Here is a 17,455-nt window from a genome sequence, read left to right on the forward strand (position 1 = left end):
TATAATCTCTAGTCTTTACAGAACAAATAAATGTTTGTTTATTATATCTCCTGTGCAGTTTCCATACACACTTTTGTATGCAAGAAGCCAATATTAATGACTTCTCCCGTCTAAATCTAGCCAATCTGTATTATATTCTAATAGCTCCAGCTTTGCCTGATGCCACAAAACAAGTGATTGACTTGACTGGGAGCCAACTCGCAGGCTGACGCAGTAGAGTGCTATAGATCACATTTTATCTGCAGTAACTTCATTTTGCTAATGGTCTAACATCTAGTACATTTTGGCAACACCTAACAAATATGTCCTCTGGCTCTTAACCCACAGCTCGTCAGCAGTTTAACATATAGAATGTTAAGTGGATCAATCCTTTTCCGTCTACTATTGCTGTCTAGTTGAGCTCCACAGTCAGGCTTTCAGAGCCCAAACAGGTGTTCGGAACCCTTCAGAATCCTGAGCACTGTTTGCCATGAGAAAATAAATAAGGCTGATTGTGCAGAACAGGTTATGGCCCTCTCCACATTAGTTTAATTTCTGGCCTTAATGTTGATTGGTCGCTGCTCAGCGGAACAGCAGAACTGTTTTTCTGATGGAGTATTTAACTCTTTATAGCCCACAACACTTGAGATCAAATTCAATATGGGGTTTTTCACTGCCCTTTCCTTATTGTTTACTGATGCATCCGTTTCTCCATATCTTCCATGTTGCCTGTGTCGGTCTATCCCACAGGTAATGGGGTAGTGATCCACCTGCCTGGCCTCTTCGAGGAGGCTGAGAAGAATGTGTGCAAAGGCAAAAGTGAGTACGAAGGAGCTATCCTCTTAATAGTTTAAGTCCCTTTTTACTCCCATGCCTAGAAGATTGCCATGTTGCTTAATGGGGATATCAAATGTTTTTTCTACCGTATGTGTTCAGGTCTGGAGGGCTGGGACAAGAGGCTGATCATTTCAGACAGAGCACACATTGGTAAGCCCTGCCTCATCAGGCCTCTTTATATTCAAAGAGCATTTAAATCCACGACTTCAGCCCAACTATAGTCTCTTTACTATATAAACTCAGCAAAAAAAGAAACGTCCCTTTTTCAGGACTTTGTCTTTCAAAGAGAATTTGTAAAAATCCAAGTAACTTCACAGATCTTCCTTGAAAAGGGTTTAACACTGTTTCCCATGCTTGATCAATGAACCATAAACAGTTAATGAACATGCACCTGTGGAACGGTTAAGACACTAACAGCTTACAGAAGGTAGGCAATTAAGGTCACAGTTATGAAAACTTAGGACACTGAAGAGGCCTTTCTACTGACTCTGAAAAACACCAAAAGAAAGATACCCAGGGTCCCTGCTCATCTGCGTGTACGTGCCTTAGGCATGCTGCAAGGAGGCATGAGAACTGCAGATGTGTCAAAGGCAATAAATTGCAATGTCTGTACTGTGAGACGCCTAAGACAGCGCTACAGGGAGACAGGACGGACAGCTGATCGTCCTCGCAGTGGCAGACCACGTGTAACAACACCTGCACAGGAAAGGGTACATCTGAACATCACACCTGCTGGATAGGTACAGGATGGCAACAACAACTGCCCGAGTTACACCAGGAACGCACAAATCCCTCCAATGCTCAGACTGTCCTCAATTTTTTTAAATTGTATTTTATTTCACCTTTATTTAACCAGGTAGGCAAGTTGAGAACACGTTCTCATTTACAATTGCGACATGGCCAAGATAAAGCAAAGCAGTTTGACACATACAACAACACAGAGTTACACATGTAGTAAAACAAACATAGTCAATAATACAGTAGAAAAATAAGTCTATATACAATGTGAGCAAGTGAGGTGAGAAGGGAGGTAAAGGCAAAAAAAGGCCATGGTGGTAAAGTAAATACAATATAGCAAGTAAAACACTGGAATGGTTGATTTGCAGTGGAAGAATGTGCAAAGTAGAGATAGAAATAATGAATAAAATAAATACAGTAGGGAAAGAGGTAGTTGTTTGGGCTAAATTATAGATGGGCTATGTACAGGTGCAGTAATCTGTGAGCTGCTCTGACAGCTGGTGCTTAAAGCTAGTGAGGGAGATAAGTGTTTCCAGTTTCAAAGATTTTTATAGTTCGTTCCAGTCATTGGCAGCAGAGAACTGCAAGGAGAGGCGGCCAAAGGAAGAATTGGCTTTGGGGGTGACCAGAGAGATATACCTGCTGGAGCGCGTTCTACAGGTGGGTGCTGCTATGGTGACCAGCGAGCTGAGATAAGGGGGGACTTTACCTAGCAGGGTCTTGTAGATGACCTGGAGCCAGTGGGTTTGGCGATGAGTATGAAGCGAGGGCCAGCCAACGAGAGCGTACAGGTCGCAGTGGTGGGTAGTATATGGGGCTTTGGTGACAAAACGGATGGCACTGTGATAGACTGCATCCAATTTATTGAGTAGGGTATTGGAGGCTATTTTGTAAATGACATCACCGAAGTTGAGGATTGGTAGGATGGTCAGTTTTACAAGGGTATGTTTGGCAGCATGAGTGAAGGATGCTTTGTTGCGGAATAGGAAGCCAATTCTAGATTTAACTTTCGATTGGAGATGTTTGATGTGAGTCTGGAAGGAGAGTTTACAGTCTAACCAGACACCTAGCTATTTGTAGTTGTCCACATTTTCTAAAAGTCAGAGCCGTCCAGAGTAGTGATGTTGGACAGGCGGGTAGGTGCAGGCAGCGATCGGTTGAAGAGCATGCATTTAGTTTTACTTGTATTTAAGAGCAATTGGGGGCCATGGAAGGAGAGTTGTATGGCATTGAAGCTCGCCTGGAGGGTTGTTAACACAAGTATACAGAATGGTGTCTGAGTAGAGGTGGATCAGAGACTCACCAGCAGCAAGAGCGACATTATTGATGTATACAGAGAAGAGAGTTGGTCCAAGAATTGAACCCTGTGGCACCCCCATAGAGACTGCCAGAGGCCCGGACAACAGACCCTCCGATTTGACACACTGAACTCTATCAGAGAAGTAGTTGGTGAACCAGGCGAGGCAATCATTTGAGAAACCAAGGCTGTCGAGTCTGCCGATGTCAATCACCACATTCTCAGAGTCGAAAGCCTTGGCCAGGTCAATGAATACGGCTGCACAGTATTGTTTCTTATCGATGGCGGTTAAGATATCGTTTAGGACCTTGAGCGTGGCTGAGGTGCACCCATGACCATCTCTGAAACCAGATTGCATAGCGGAGAAGGTATGGTGGGATTCGAAATGGTCGGTAATCTATTTGTTGACTTGGCTTTCGAAGACCTTAGAAAGGCAGGGTAGGATAGATATAGGTCTGTAGCAGTTTGGGTCAAGAGTGTCCCCCCCTTTGAAGAGGGGGATGACCGCAGCTGCTTTCCAATCTTTGGGAATCTCAGACGACACGAAAGAGAGGTTGAACAGGCTAGTAATAGGGGTGGCAACAATTTCAGCAGATAATTTTAGAAAGAAAGGGTCCAGATTATCTAGCCCGGCTGATTTGTAGGGGTCCAGATTTTGCAGCTCTTTCAGAACATCAGCTATCTGGATTTGGGTGACGGAAAAGTGGGGAGCGCAGGTCTGTTGACCGGGGTAGGGGTAGCCAGGTGAAAAGCATGGCCAGCTGTAGAAATATGCTTATTGAAATTCTCAATTATTGTGGTTTTATCAGTAGTGACAGTATTTCCTATCTTGTGGGCAGCTGGGAGGAGATGTTCTTATTCTCCATGGACTTTACAGTGTCCCAGAACTTTTTTGAGTTTGTGCTACAGGATGCACATTTCTGCTTGAAAAAGCTAGCCTTGGCTTTTCTAACTGCCTGTGTATATTGGTTTCTAGCTTCCCTGAAAAGTTGCATATCACAGGGGCTGTTCGATGTTAATGCAGAACGCCATAGGATGTTTTTGTGTTAACCAGGCATCCTTTTGTAATAACCAGGCATCCTCTACTGACGGGATGAGATCTATATCCTTCCAGGATACCCCGGCCAGCTCGATTAGAAAGGCCTGCTCGCTGAAGTGTTTCAGGGAGCGTTTGACAGTGATGAGTGGAGGTCGTTTGACCGCTGACCCATTACGGATGCAGGCAATGAGGCAGTGATCGCTGAGATCTTGGTTGAAAACAGCAGAGGTGTATTTAGAGGGCAAATTGGTTAGGATATCTATGAGGGTGCCCGTGTTTACGGCTTTCGGTGGTACCTGGTAGGTTCATTGATAATTTGTGTGAGATTGAGGGCATCAAGCTTAGATTGTAGGATGGCTGGGGTGTTAAGCATGTTCCAGTTTAGGTCGCCTAGCAGCACGAGCTCTGAAGATAGATGGGGGGCAATCAGTTCACATATGGTGTCCAGAGCACAGCTGGGGGCAGAGGGTGGTCTATAGCAGGCGGCAACGGTGAGAGACTTGTTTTTAGAGAGGTGAATTTTTAAAAGTAGAAGCTTGAACTGTTTCAAATTGTTCAAATTGTTTGGGAACAGACCTGGATAGTAGGACAGCACTCTGCAGGCTATCTCTGCAGTAGATTGCAACACCGCCTCCTTTGGCCGTTCTATCGTGTCTGAAAATGTTGTAGTTAGGGATGAAAATGTCCGAATTTTTGGTGGTCTTTCTAAGCCAGGATTCAGACACGGCTAAAACATCCGGGTTGGCAGAGTGTGCTAAAGCAGTGAATAAAACAAACTTAGGGAGGAGGCTTCTAATGTTAACATGCATGAAACCAAGGCTATTACGGTTACAGAAGTCATCAAAAGAGAGCGCCTGGGGAATAGGAGTGGAGCTAGGCACTGCAGGGCCTGGATTCACCTCTACATCACCAGAGGAACAGAGGAGGAGTAGGATAAGGGTACGGCTAAAAGCTATGAGAATTGGTCATCTAGAATTGAGTAAAAGGACGTTTCTGAGGGCGATAAAATAGCTTCAAGGACTAATGTACAGACAAAGGTATGGTAGGATGTGAATACAGTGGAGGTAAACCTAGGAATTGAGTGATGATGAGCGAGATATTGTCCCTAGAAACATAATTGAAACCAGGTGATGTCATCGCATATGTGGGTGGTGGAACTGAAAGGTTGGATAAGGTATAGTGAGCATGGCTAGAGGCTCTACAGTGAAATAAGCCAATAAACACTAACCAGAACAGCAATGGACAAGGCATATTGACAATAAGGAGAGGCATGTTTAGTCGAGTAATCATAAGGGTCCAGTGAGTAGAGGTTGGTTGGGGTCACGGCGATTCAGACAGCTAGCATAGGATGGAGGTCTGTTTTTAGCCGCCTCGTGCGTTTCCGTAGGTAGATTAGTGGGGTTCCGTGTGGTAGAGGGGATCAATCCAATTGGCAAAATCGATAGTTATAGTGACCCAAGAAAAATGGTCCGATAGACTTATTCAGATTGCAGCCGATAAGACAGCTAACGATTAGCGGGCCCCAGATGAGCGTTCAGGTAACGTCGCGACTGAGGTGCCAGTTGGATAACTCCCTCGGGCAGATAACGTTGGTAGTCAGTCGTGAAGGCCCGGTGGGGCTCCGCATTGGCAGTAAAATGGGTCCGGATAGGTGATTGTAGCCCAGGAGTGGCTGATGGAACTCTTCAGCTGGCTAGCTCCGGAATAATTGATGTTTGCTCCGGGATCGACGTAAGCCAATAGACACACGGGTAGCAGCTAGCTAGCTGCGAAATCAAGGTGTAAATGTCCAGAGCTTGCGGTTGAAATCCGGGGATATGGAGAAAAATAGGTCCGGTATGTTCCTGGATGAGTCACGTTGTACAAAGGTGGCGATAGATTATCGAGCTAAAGGAATAGCTGATGACTACAAACCGTGGTTAGCTGAAATACTAACGTTAGTCAGTAAACTGGCTAGCTTCTGGGTAGCTTCTGGCTAGCTTCTGGCTAGCTTCTGGGTAGCTTCTGGGTAGCTTCTGGCTAGCTTCTGGCTAGCTTCAGGTTAGCTTCAGGTTAGCTTCTGGCTAGCTTCTGGTTAGCTTCAGGTTAGCTTCAGGTTAGCTTCTGGCTAGCTTCTGGCTAGCTTCAGGTTAGCTTCAGGTTAGCTTCTGGCTAGCTTCTGGCTAGCTTCAGGTTAGCTTCTATTGTGGATTTTCAAATTTGAGGTAAATAATACTGTACTTTTTTTTTGTAATTGGTGAGGCAGGAAAGCGTTTTGAAGTTGAGTTTTTGGAAAATAAAATATATAAAAGATATGCGAAGAAAGGTGTAATTATATACACTGCTCAAAAAAATAAAGGGAACACTAAAATAACACATCCTAGATCTGAATGAATTAAATATTCTTATTAAATACTTTGTTCTTTACATAGTTGAATGTGCTGACAACAAAATCACACAAAAATGATCAATGGAAATCAAATTTATCAACCCATGGAGGTCTGGATTTGGAGTCACACTCAAAATTAAAGTGGAAAACCATACTACAGGCTGATCCAACTTTGATGTAATGTCCTTAAAACAAGTCAGAATGAGGCTCAGTAGTGTGTGTGGCCTCCACGTGCCTGTATGACCTCCCTACAACGCCTGGGCATGCTCCTGATGAGGTGGCGGATGGTCTCCTGAGGGATCTCCTCCCAGACCTGGACTAAAAGTCTGTGGTGTGGCGTTGGTGGATGGAGCGAGACATGATGTCCCGATGTGCTCAATTGGATTCAGGTCTGGGGAAGGGGCGGGCCAGTCCATAGCATCAATGCCTTCCTCTTGCAGGAACTGCTGACACACTCCAGCCACATGAGGTCTAGCATTGTCTTGCATTAGGAGGAACCCAGGGCCAACCGCACCAGCATATGGTCTCACAAGGGGTCTGAGGATCTCATCTCGGTACCTAATGGCAGTCAGGCTACCTCTGGCGAGCACATGGAGGGCTGTGCGGCCCCCCAAAGAAATGCCACCCCACACCATGACTGACCCACCGCCAAACCGGTCATGCTGGAGGATGTTGCAGGCAGCAGAACGTTTTCCACGGCGTCTCCAGACTCTGTCACGCCTGTCACATGTGCGTGTGAACCTGCTTTCATCTGTGAAGAGCACAGGGCGCCAGTGGCGAATTTGCCAATCTTGGTGTTCTCTGGCAAATGCCAAACGTCCTGCACGGTGTTGGGCTATAAGCACAACCCCCACCTGTGGATGTCGGGCCCTCATACCACCCTCATGGAGTCTGTTTCTGACTGTTTGAGCAGACACATGCACATTTGTGGCCTGCTGGAGGTCATTTTGCAGGGCTCTGGCAGTGCTCCTCCTTGCACAAAGGCGGAGGTAGCGGTCCTGCTGCTGGGTTGTTGCCCTCCTACGGCCTCCTCCACATCTCCTGATGTACTGGCCTGTCTCCTGGTAGCGCCTCCATGCTCTGGACACTACGCTGACAGACACAGCAAACCTTCTTGCCACAGCTCGCATTGATGTGCCATCCTGGATGAGCTGCACTACCTGAGCCACTTGTGTGGGTTGTAGACTCCGTCTCATGCTACCACTAGAGTGAAAGCACCGCCAGCATTCAAAAGTGACCAAAACATCAGCCAGGAAGCATAGGAACTGAGAAGTGGTCTGTGGTCACCACCTGCAGAACCACTCCTTTATTGGGGGTGTCTTGCTAATTGCCTATAATTTCCACCTGTTGTCTATTCCATTTGCACAACAGCATGTGAAATTTATTGTCAATCAGTGTTGCTTCCTAAGTGGGCAGTTTGATTTCACAGAAGTGTGATTGACTTGGAGTTACATTGTGTTGTTTAAGTGTTCCCTTTATTTTTTTGAGCAGTGTATATATACGGGACAAGACGAGGACAAAAGGACGTCTGACTGCTATGCCATCTTGGATGCAATAGGCTGAGAGAGGCTGGACTGATGGCTTGTAGGCCTGTTGTAAGGCAGGTCCTCATCAGACATCACCGGCAACAACATCGCCTATGGGCACAAACCCACCGTCGCTGGACCGGACTGGCAAAAAGTGCTCTTCACTGACGAGTCACGGTTTTGTCTCACCAGGTGGGATGGTCGGATTCGCGTTTTTCGACGAAGGAATGAGCGTTACGCTGAGGCCTGTACTCTGGAGCGGGATCGATTTGGAGGTGGTGGGTCCGCCATGGTCTGGGGCAGTGTGTCACAGCATCATTGGACTGAGCTTTTGTCATTGCAGGCATTCTCAACACTGCATTACAGGGAAGACATCCCCCTCCCTCATGTGGTACCCTTCCTGCAGGCTCATCCTGACATGACCCTCCAGCATGACAATGCCACCAGCCATACTGCTCGTACTGTACGTGATTTCCTGCAAGACAGGAATGTCAGTGTTCTGCCATGGCCAGCGAAGAGCCCGGATCTCAATCCCATTGAGCACATCTGGGACCTGTTGGATCGGAGGGTGACCGCAAGAACTGACAAATCTGGTGCAGTCCATGAGGAGGCGATGCACTGCAGTACTTAATGCAGCTGGTGGCCACACCAGATACTGACTGTTACTTTTGATTTTGACCCCCCCCCCTTGTTCAGGGGCGCATTATTCCATTTCTGTTAGTCACATGTCTATGGAACTTGTTCAGTTTGTCTGTTGAATCTTGTTATGTTCATACAAATATTTACTCATGTGAAGTTTGCTGAAAATAAATGCAGATGACAGTGAGAGGACGTTTCTTTTTTTGCTGATTTTAGAAGGCTGTAGGACTGGAGACCGATGTGCAATGCTCATGTTTGGCTGTCTGTTAAGGGGAATAATGAGTCTGCTTAATTTCTATCAATGTTTTTCTTTTCATCATGAATGCATTACAATGTTTTGAGTATCAACAGTTGGTCTCTTAGCTAGTGAATGCCACTGTCAGTGTAAAGCTGGTGCCCAGAAGAGATCCTCATAAACAAGCGTATAAAAATGCTGCATGGCTTTCATGGGGAACATGTTTCTGTTATATGGGGGTTGGGGGATGAAAGTGGCCAATTAATTAGCTTAGCTATTTTGGGGCCCTTTCGTATTCTGTGCATACATTAGAACTGATTTGACCTAAGATGCACTCCGAAGGCCTGTTTTTAAATCGGTGAACTGGCTTTCAGTTTTCCAGGACATAAGTCATGTTCGCTCTGAATGTTAAATAGCACCTTTTTTTTGTAAAATCAGAATGACTTGTATTAGGCTACATTATTCAGTCCACTAGCCTGAACTCGGCCCATTTTGCTATTTGAATATGTGTGGCGGGAAAGAAATTATTTAGCACTGACAGGTTACATTTTACTCACAGAAATTAGGCAAACTGCCTTACCTGTGAATTTATTGTTGCGTTGTTATTGGTCCTTAGTATGTACGGATTTCTTTACCCTTTGAGTGGTGAACTCTGCTCAACTAGACTTGTTGTGCCTTGAGTCATTTTGTCTCCCTGCTCATTGTCAAAGAAGTGCCAAACGGTTAAGTCAATGCAGCGAGATGCCAAAAAAGGACACTTCTTATAAACAGCGATTGCGTAGTAGTGCCTTTGCAAGGCCGCTTTAGGGACTAGTGTGAGAAAGAGGGGCCATTTCTGACTGGATGAGAGACTCTACTGTTCACTTCCCTTCATGGATTTAAAAGGAAAGTATTGGTGTAAGTTTATTGTTGATTCTCCAACTCATTCTCATCTAAGCTTACACTAATCCAATGCTTTTAAATGTGTCGGGAGGAGTCAACTGCACAAGGGCACACTTCCGGGAGAAAGGGGAGATAATTGGGACGCTAGGTTTTAGTAAGGAGCAGAAAAGGGGGTGAGGTGACAGGATTGTGAGTTTGCCCTTCTCTACCTCCTCCCACAGTTTTTGATTTCCACCAAGCGGTCGACGGTGTGCAAGAGCAGCAGAGACAAGAGCAAGCAGGCAAGAAGTAAGAACCCTACCTACCACCTGTCATTCTCCTGGATTAGAGAGTATGGCTCAGTAATGGTTTGGCTTGCAGCAGCGCTGAAAAGCAGGAGTTCCCTCTCCTATGGGCGAATGTGTAGTATATTAGCCCTTCTATGCATCTAGTCTTGTTTAATGAAACAACCTCAACTGACTCCAGCTTGAAGCAGAACTGAAAAACAAGATTCCCCTGTCCTATGGCAGATACCCAGCAAAAACCTTTTTTAGCTTAGTAAATGTAGCATAAATACTGAAACAACCTCAACTGACTGCGAAATCTCCAGAGATGTCAAATATTAAATATCACAATTTTTTCTCTCTGCGCCATTGTTGTGGAGCTGTTTTCAGTATTTTAAAAGTTTTGCCTTGAGTGCTGCGTGAAGGAAATGTGATGATAATTTGCTTGTACTGTAGTCTGGGGTTAATGCAATGGTAAACCTTCATGATCTCCCATATAGTGATACATCATTGTATTACTCGTGTTTGGAAATAGTTTCTTTCCTGTTCTATCTGACAATGTCATCTGGAGGAAGCAAACAAATCCTACACTGTAGCTATTAGAGGTTACTGTTACCAGTTAGTCATATAATGGAGACGCCCAATTTGGTTCTGAGAAGAGGGTGGTAAGCACAGGCTTAGACTCAGGACATCGCTCTGATATGCTGGGCATTTTGAAGCTTTTGTTGGGCATCAAAATAAGCCCAACGCCCTGATAGAATTATTGTGTAAAACAATCTGCAGCGTTGGAACATGTTCAACAGCTAGTTATTGTGCCAGTTTCTCTCCCATGGGTAGTAAAATGGCAAGTCACTCATTATAGGCTTATATCACAAGTTGTGGAATTTCAACACCTTAAGGCATTACAACTTCCCTCTTACCTCTGAGAGAGGCAGATAACTGCGTTAAACAGGCTTGGATTAGGTCTCCTGTAGTATGAGCGTGACTTGTCTCATGGTGGACCTGTCCTGCATTCTTTTAGTATCTTTACTGAAGGAGTTAGTACTCATGATACTCTGTCTCAGTTCCAGAAGACCACTTATTTTCTCACTGATAAGTCCTTTCCCACATGAAGTCATTCCCTACCTTACATCAGACCAGGGACCTAACATCACCAGATATCCCCTAGCAGCACCATGTGACTGATGCTCTCCAACCCTTATTGCAGCAACATTGTTTCAGTCAGCAGCAGGGCAGCAGGTGACGTTCCAGCCCCATAAATACTCCTTAGAAAGTCCCCTGGCCTAGCTACTTCCCTACAACTGTCACATGTCTGACCCTACACACATAAATACTGGCTGAAGGACAAGTGTGTGTGTGTGTGGTTAATGTTGAGTTAATGTTGAGTCAGTGACTCCGTATTGTTGATGATTTACTTTGTTTCGTCGTATTCCTCACCCAGCCTAGGAACAACGAAAAAAGGGATTGGTCCGGTGTACTCAGCCAAAGCAGCCCGTAGCGGCCTCCGGATATGTGACCTCATGTCTGACTTCACGCAGTTCTCTGAAAGGTGAGGGAGTGGCCTGGTCCGCATATGGCCAATAATGACTATCCCTTTATTCAGAGTACAACTAGCTCCAGTTAGATAAAAATGTAACTGTGACATCTATTTTTTGTAGATTTAAAGTCTTAGCCTCGCAGTATCAGTCTATGTATCCGACCCTGGTGATTGATATCGATGGGGAGTTGTCCAAGTTGAGGGTGAGCTACAGGTCCTCCATATCAGTTTAATAAAGTTATCACTGGTTTAACATAGGGGTTATGTCCTACATTTCAGTGTAATTCTTGGGTCAAGTGTTTGCGTGCTGTGCTCTTGTCCAGGATTACGTGGAGAAGGTAAAGCCTATGGTGAGAGACGGGGTCTTTTACATGTACGGGGCCTTACATGGACCTCCCAAAAATATCCTGGTGGAAGGAGCCAACGCTGCCCTCTTGGATATTGACTTCGGTGAGTATCCCCCACTGTCATTGTGTCAATGTCAATTAACCCCTGTCACTGTGTAAATGGCCAATTAACCCCTATTGAATTGAACAAGCTAATTTCTACTGGTGAGTTAATTCCACTGAAACAGTGTTATCAGAGCTGTCAGAGGATTGGAACAACATGTTCACTGAGCCTAACACCAGAGAGTACTCCTACACCATGCGTGACTCTGAGAAATGCTGGCTGCTTTGTCAATGTCACTTTCCCTCATTTGTTCAGTCACAAAGCACTCCAGAGATCACACACAGAACATAACTTAATGAGGGAGAGGGTTGCTATGTACTGAAGGTCACCATGTTCTTTTTCATTGATACAATGGTAGTAGGTCAAAGTGGGGGGTATCGTATGGCCGTGCTAATGCTATTTGCATAAAGGAGAATGGTTTTTGCACCTGTGCAGACATGTATGGGAGGGGTGAAATTCTCCCTCCCTCCCTCTGACCTGAAAGGCCCATTAGTGTGGACTGGAAAGTCCACCTCTGTTTAAGCACACCTGACAGACCTGACACGGAGAGATTGTTTGCATGTCATGTTAAGACTGAATCATTTAGTTTCCTTTACTCGTATTACAAGCTGTGTTAATACAGTCATTGTGATATGATAATCCTCTCTTGTACGAATTCGTTGTCATCTTTATCTGAGGAAGACCGAGGAGGAAATAAGATGTTTATCGTTTTGGTATGTTGTGTTTTTGTTTCAGGGACATACCCTTTCGTGACCTCATCTAACTGCACAGTGGGCGGGGTGTGTACGGGGCTAGGCATGCCGCCCCAGAACGTGGGTGAGGTGTATGGCGTGGTCAAGGCCTACACCACCCGGGTTGGCATCGGCGCCTTTCCCTCAGAGCAGTTCAATGTAAGAATGTCAGCCTGTCTTTCTAACTTGAGGGAAGCCATGCCTTCTTGCCTTTGAAAGCTACGGGCTAGAGTCATATTGGTTCACATGGTGCAAATTCTTTCCTGCTCTCTGTTTCCAGTGTGAGTAGAGGAATGTAGACTAGTGTTAATGTTGGGGGAATGGCATAGCTGCTGATTGAGTCATCAGTGTTCTGAATTCCAGTGAGTGTTCTGTGAACCCCACAGGCTCAGGCATGTGGGTATTGAAACAACAAATGGTTTTGGGAAGGATAGTCACTAAACCATTCCCTCTGCTAGCGCTTGTGAAATAATCCCAGCAAAACCAGAATAACCAATTCCTCAACCTGTACAGGACAGGGAATGGACACATTTCAAGCTTGACATGTCCATGTTTTACTTTGTCAGGGTCTTAAAGTGAATCTGAGCCTTAAGGGTCTGCCTGTTTTCTTCTCCAAGGACATTGGGGAGCTCCTGCAGACAAGGGGGAAAGAAGTGGGTGTAACCACGGGCCGTAAAAGGAGATGTGGTTGGCTGGACCTGGTGCTCATCAAATACGCCCACATGATCAACGGCTTCACTGCGTGAGTCCCCACACCCCCTTCAACTCTGTACTGTCAATCACCACACCTCCCGCTTTTTACTTACTGTCTCAATATAAGTATGTGGACACCTGATTGTCGAATATCTTGCTTCCATTCAGCCACAAGGGCATTAGTGAGGTTGGGTGATTAGGACTGGCTTGCAGTCGGCGTTCCAATTCATCCCAAAGGTGTTCGATAGGGTTGAGGTCAGGGTCAGTCAGGTTTGCACAGTGTTTGTGATTTATCACAAGTTTGTGATTCATCACTCCAGAGAACACGTTTCCACTGCTCTAGATTCCAATGGCGGTGAGCTTTACACCATTCCAGCTGACGTATAGGGATCTTAGGCTTGTGTGCGACTGCTTGGCCATGGAAACCCATTTCATAAAGCTCCTGATGAATAGTTATTGTGCTCACGTTGCTTCCATAGGCAGTTTTTAACTCTGTAGTGAGTGTTGCAACTGAGGACAGACCATTTTTACGCGCTTCAGAACTCAGTGATCCAGTTCTGAGCTTGTGTGGCCTACCACTTTGCGGCAACTCTGTTACTCCTAGATGTTTCCACTTCACAATAACAGCACTTACAGTTAACCTGGTGCAGCTCTAGCAGGGCATAAATTTGACAAACTGACTTGTTGGAAAGGTGTCATCCTATGACGGTGCCACGTAAGTCACTGAGCTCTTCAGTAATGCCATTCTACTGCCAATGTTTGTCCATGGAGATTTTATATACTCGTCAGTAACGGGTGTGGCTGAAATAGCCGAATCAACTCATTTTAAGTGGTGTCCATATACCATGTAGTGTACTTGAATAGACTTCAGCTTTGTACACATCCTGTATTTGGGTGTTGGTGAACATGCCTGCTAAACTCCCAATGTTCTGTTGTCCTCCCATTCAGCTTAGCTCTCACCAAACTAGACATCTTGGATGTGCTCCCTGAGATCAAAGTTGGTGTGTCCTACTCTGTGGATGGTGAAAATATACCTAATTTTCCAGGTAGGCTGCTCATCAAAACAGCAATAAATTGGCAGCAGCTAATGGGGATCCTCAATAAATACAAAAACAATGATGCTTCTGTACTTGTTAATGAGGATAAAGTGAACTGAATAAGGGAGCTATGCTATATTTTTAATTGCAATATTCCAAGTCTGTTGTCTTAAGTTTATGGCAGCCAATGGCCTGATGTTGTGCCCAACTCTCCCCAGCCAACCAGGAAGTCTTACAGAGCGTTGAGGTTCAGTATGACACCCTGCCAGGTTGGAACAGTGACACCTCCACCGCCAGAACATTTGATGAGCTGCCAGAGAACGCCCAGAAATACGTCCGCTACATTGAGGAGCACCTCGGTGTGCCTGGTAAGAACCCCCCTCTCCTTAACACCTGGAGATGTCTGGTTGATTCCGATGGGGTGAAAATACCTTGTAGTGGTCACAGGTGTGGACCATATTTGGGGACATTTTGTTGTTTTATTGGTAAAGCTATTCAATAAGTACTTTTCACCCACAGTGAAATGGATTGGCGTAGGCAAGTCTCGGGAGTCCATGATCCAGATCTTCTAAGGTCTTCTCCTCCACACTGTAGCCACCACCAGACCCTCAGTCCCCCCTCTCTTCCGATGGTTACCTGGTTCCAGGGGCCTGTGGCTTGGGAAACTGGTCCTATGCTACATGCCACTCCTCTCTATCCCCAACTCACTCCCATACCACAGACACCAACCTGGGAGCTGCTCCTGGGGATGCTCTTATCACATCCCCCCGTGATCCCGCTCTCTCCTTATTCTCTCTCTCTGTCTGTCTCTGTCTCTGGAGACCTGTGTGGGACTCTTCAAAATAGCCTCCTCAGGCGTTAACAGGGAAGTACACTTCAGTTGCTTGCCAGCCTACGTCTGTTACTCCCCATGTATGGTTTGTCAGAAAGCCCTCAACCTCTTCTGGCCTTTGTTTATGGATCTGTTATCCTGACATCCTTGCACACGCACCCCACACACACTCAAATCACACACAAAACCACACTAAAATCCAGGAGTGTGACACTGTCATTGACCCGTCTGCAAGCCAATGTCAGAAACGATATGTTCATGTGTACAGTACTGGAGTGGGACTTGGTTGATTCATACACCAATTTTCTGTGCCTGTACTGTGATGAAAACAGTTTGTGTAAATGTGTTCTTTATGCCTAGCATGTGCCAAGGAGCCCATGGCCATGAAACGACCCACTCGAGCAACTTAAGATACAAAGTTTCTGTATGGACAACCGTCAATGTCTCTGTATACAATTGTAATAATGGCAGGAAATGTAGAATATGTTGCTGCTGTTATAATGATCTTGTTCCATGCAACATAGATGCCTTTACTAGAAATACAATCTTAAATGGGCATTTTAGAGGCGTCACAATCAAACAACCTCTTAGTAATTTCCCCAGCTGACTAGAAATTAGTTTGTATTTCAAAGCAGGAAAAAGCTGTGTTACTACTGGACATTAAAACAGAGGTCAGTTAACATTTTGATAGGTGATCTTCTATCAAACTCCACATTGAAATGACGCAAGAATGTATTTCAATGCTATTCTAAGTTTAAACTCCAACGCAAACACACGATGTTGATATGCTAAACTCTAGTCTCAGGACTTCTACACAATCACAACAGTGTATATATTTTACTTCTATTTTAATGATTTTAGGACGAGGTATGATGGATTCTTTTCTGCAACTGCTGGATGTGTGGGTATTTCTGCAGATGTAGCGTATTAGACAGCAGATTGTCTCCTGACTCGGTAACAACTATATATAACCTTTTGCTTTTATAAACTGGAGCTGTTCAATTGAAATGGAATTTAATCATGTGTTTTCCCATCACTGATATACAATCTAAATATTTCAAATTAAGATTTTTAAAGACATGAAAGGATCTCTTCTGTTTATGTACTCGATCCATACATCAACATCGGAATGGCTTGATTATTACATGGAAAAATTGTTACTAGGAAAGGCGTGTATTCAAGGTTGACTTTGAACCTTGAATGACAGTTGTCTAAGGGTGCCTATTCATGCAGAGATGGAAGACTACTCATACAATATCAGTTTGCTTTTGTGTCTGTAGGTCTCTACAGAGAAGGCTGTAGACTCCTGTGAAATAATGGGTTTCTACGTTGGTGGCGAAGAAGTGCTTTCTCTTTCAAATATGGAAGTGTCAAACTAGTGTCACAATACGTAGTTACTATCTGTCAGGTACATTGTTAAGTCTGTCTTCAGTAGAACAGTTATCTCTGCTAGGCCTATATGATGTCTGTCTTGTTCTTCCCCTGTGTCTTTTTGATTGTAAGATTATATCAGCGATTATGGTATTCCGCTAAAGTATGCTCAGTGCGAAGATGAAAACATGCACTGGAAATTAAACTAATGGGATGTCTTTAAATGCTGCTTATCGTTGTTTCTATAGATTATCCGATGATCTGCCCATAGGCCACAATGTGGTAAACATTTTCTGCTTTACATATAACAGCAACTAATCAGTTGAGATACTTACCCCGTCAGTAGTGTCAACACCCACCTGAAACTCCCCATACAAGGTGAAGGCATTCTACTGTTTGCTAATCCTAAACTATACACATCCGGACACCCAGCCTTATGACATGTTTTTTCAGGACTAACTGTCCTTTGGGCTCCCGTTCCAAGACTATTTCATGTTTTTATTTACCATAAATCTTAACCTGGGCCCTTGGGAATGGCCCGTAACTAAGCATTTCACTGTTGGTCTACTACACCTGTTCGCTACACCCGCAATAACATCTGCTAAATGTGTGTGTGACCAATCAGATTTTATTTGATGTGATGAATACACATTTTGATTTGGGTTTGAATACCTCTAAAATGTATATTTCTACCTTGAGGCTCATCTGTGAGTGGATAGGTGAAAAGATGGTTACACCATTGCTTTCACCTATGTTACAGTGATGTCCTCAAGGAAAGAAGGGTGTATTAAAATTGTCAAACGGGTCCTGCTCTTCAAGGCGGCTTAGTATTTTGCTTTCTCTATCCCACCACATCAGCTCAACATGTTGGAAGAATGTTTGGCTCCCATGCTCAACATTGGCTCCCATTCAAACACAAAAATGTCTGTTAATTAGGCTTTGATGAGCAACATGTAAAATTAGTTCACAAGCCTTCTTTAGCCAAAAACAAACATGTAGAG

The 17,455-nt window shown here is 44.8% G+C and overlaps 1 protein-coding gene across 2 annotated transcripts in view; it reads left to right on the forward strand.

Annotated features, from left to right (window-relative positions):
* adss2 (adenylosuccinate synthase 2) overlaps positions 1-16,085 on the forward strand; it is a 31,671-nt gene extending 15,586 nt beyond the window's left edge. Inside the window, exons 3-13 of one of the 2 annotated variants that reach the window (XM_038974894.1) lie at positions 730-798; positions 916-966; positions 9,762-9,828; positions 11,245-11,352; positions 11,462-11,543; positions 11,664-11,790; positions 12,526-12,680; positions 13,139-13,263; positions 14,163-14,260; positions 14,470-14,619; positions 14,771-16,085. In XM_038974894.1, the coding sequence (XP_038830822.1) occupies positions 730-798; positions 916-966; positions 9,762-9,828; positions 11,245-11,352; positions 11,462-11,543; positions 11,664-11,790; positions 12,526-12,680; positions 13,139-13,263; positions 14,163-14,260; positions 14,470-14,619; positions 14,771-14,823 (1,085 nt within the window). In that variant the 3' untranslated portion in view covers positions 14,824-16,085. Of the gene's footprint in view, positions 1-729; positions 799-915; positions 967-9,761; positions 9,829-11,244; positions 11,353-11,461; positions 11,544-11,663; positions 11,791-12,525; positions 12,681-13,138; positions 13,264-14,162; positions 14,261-14,469; positions 14,620-14,770 lie in introns of those variants that run through there. The other variant, XM_038974895.1, reaches the window with a different exon arrangement.
* The last annotated feature ends 1,370 nt before the right edge of the window (positions 16,086-17,455 follow it).

This window comes from Salvelinus namaycush, chromosome 35 (assembly GCF_016432855.1).
Source record: "Salvelinus namaycush isolate Seneca chromosome 35, SaNama_1.0, whole genome shotgun sequence".
Lineage (NCBI taxonomy): Eukaryota > Metazoa > Chordata > Actinopteri > Salmoniformes > Salmonidae > Salvelinus > Salvelinus namaycush.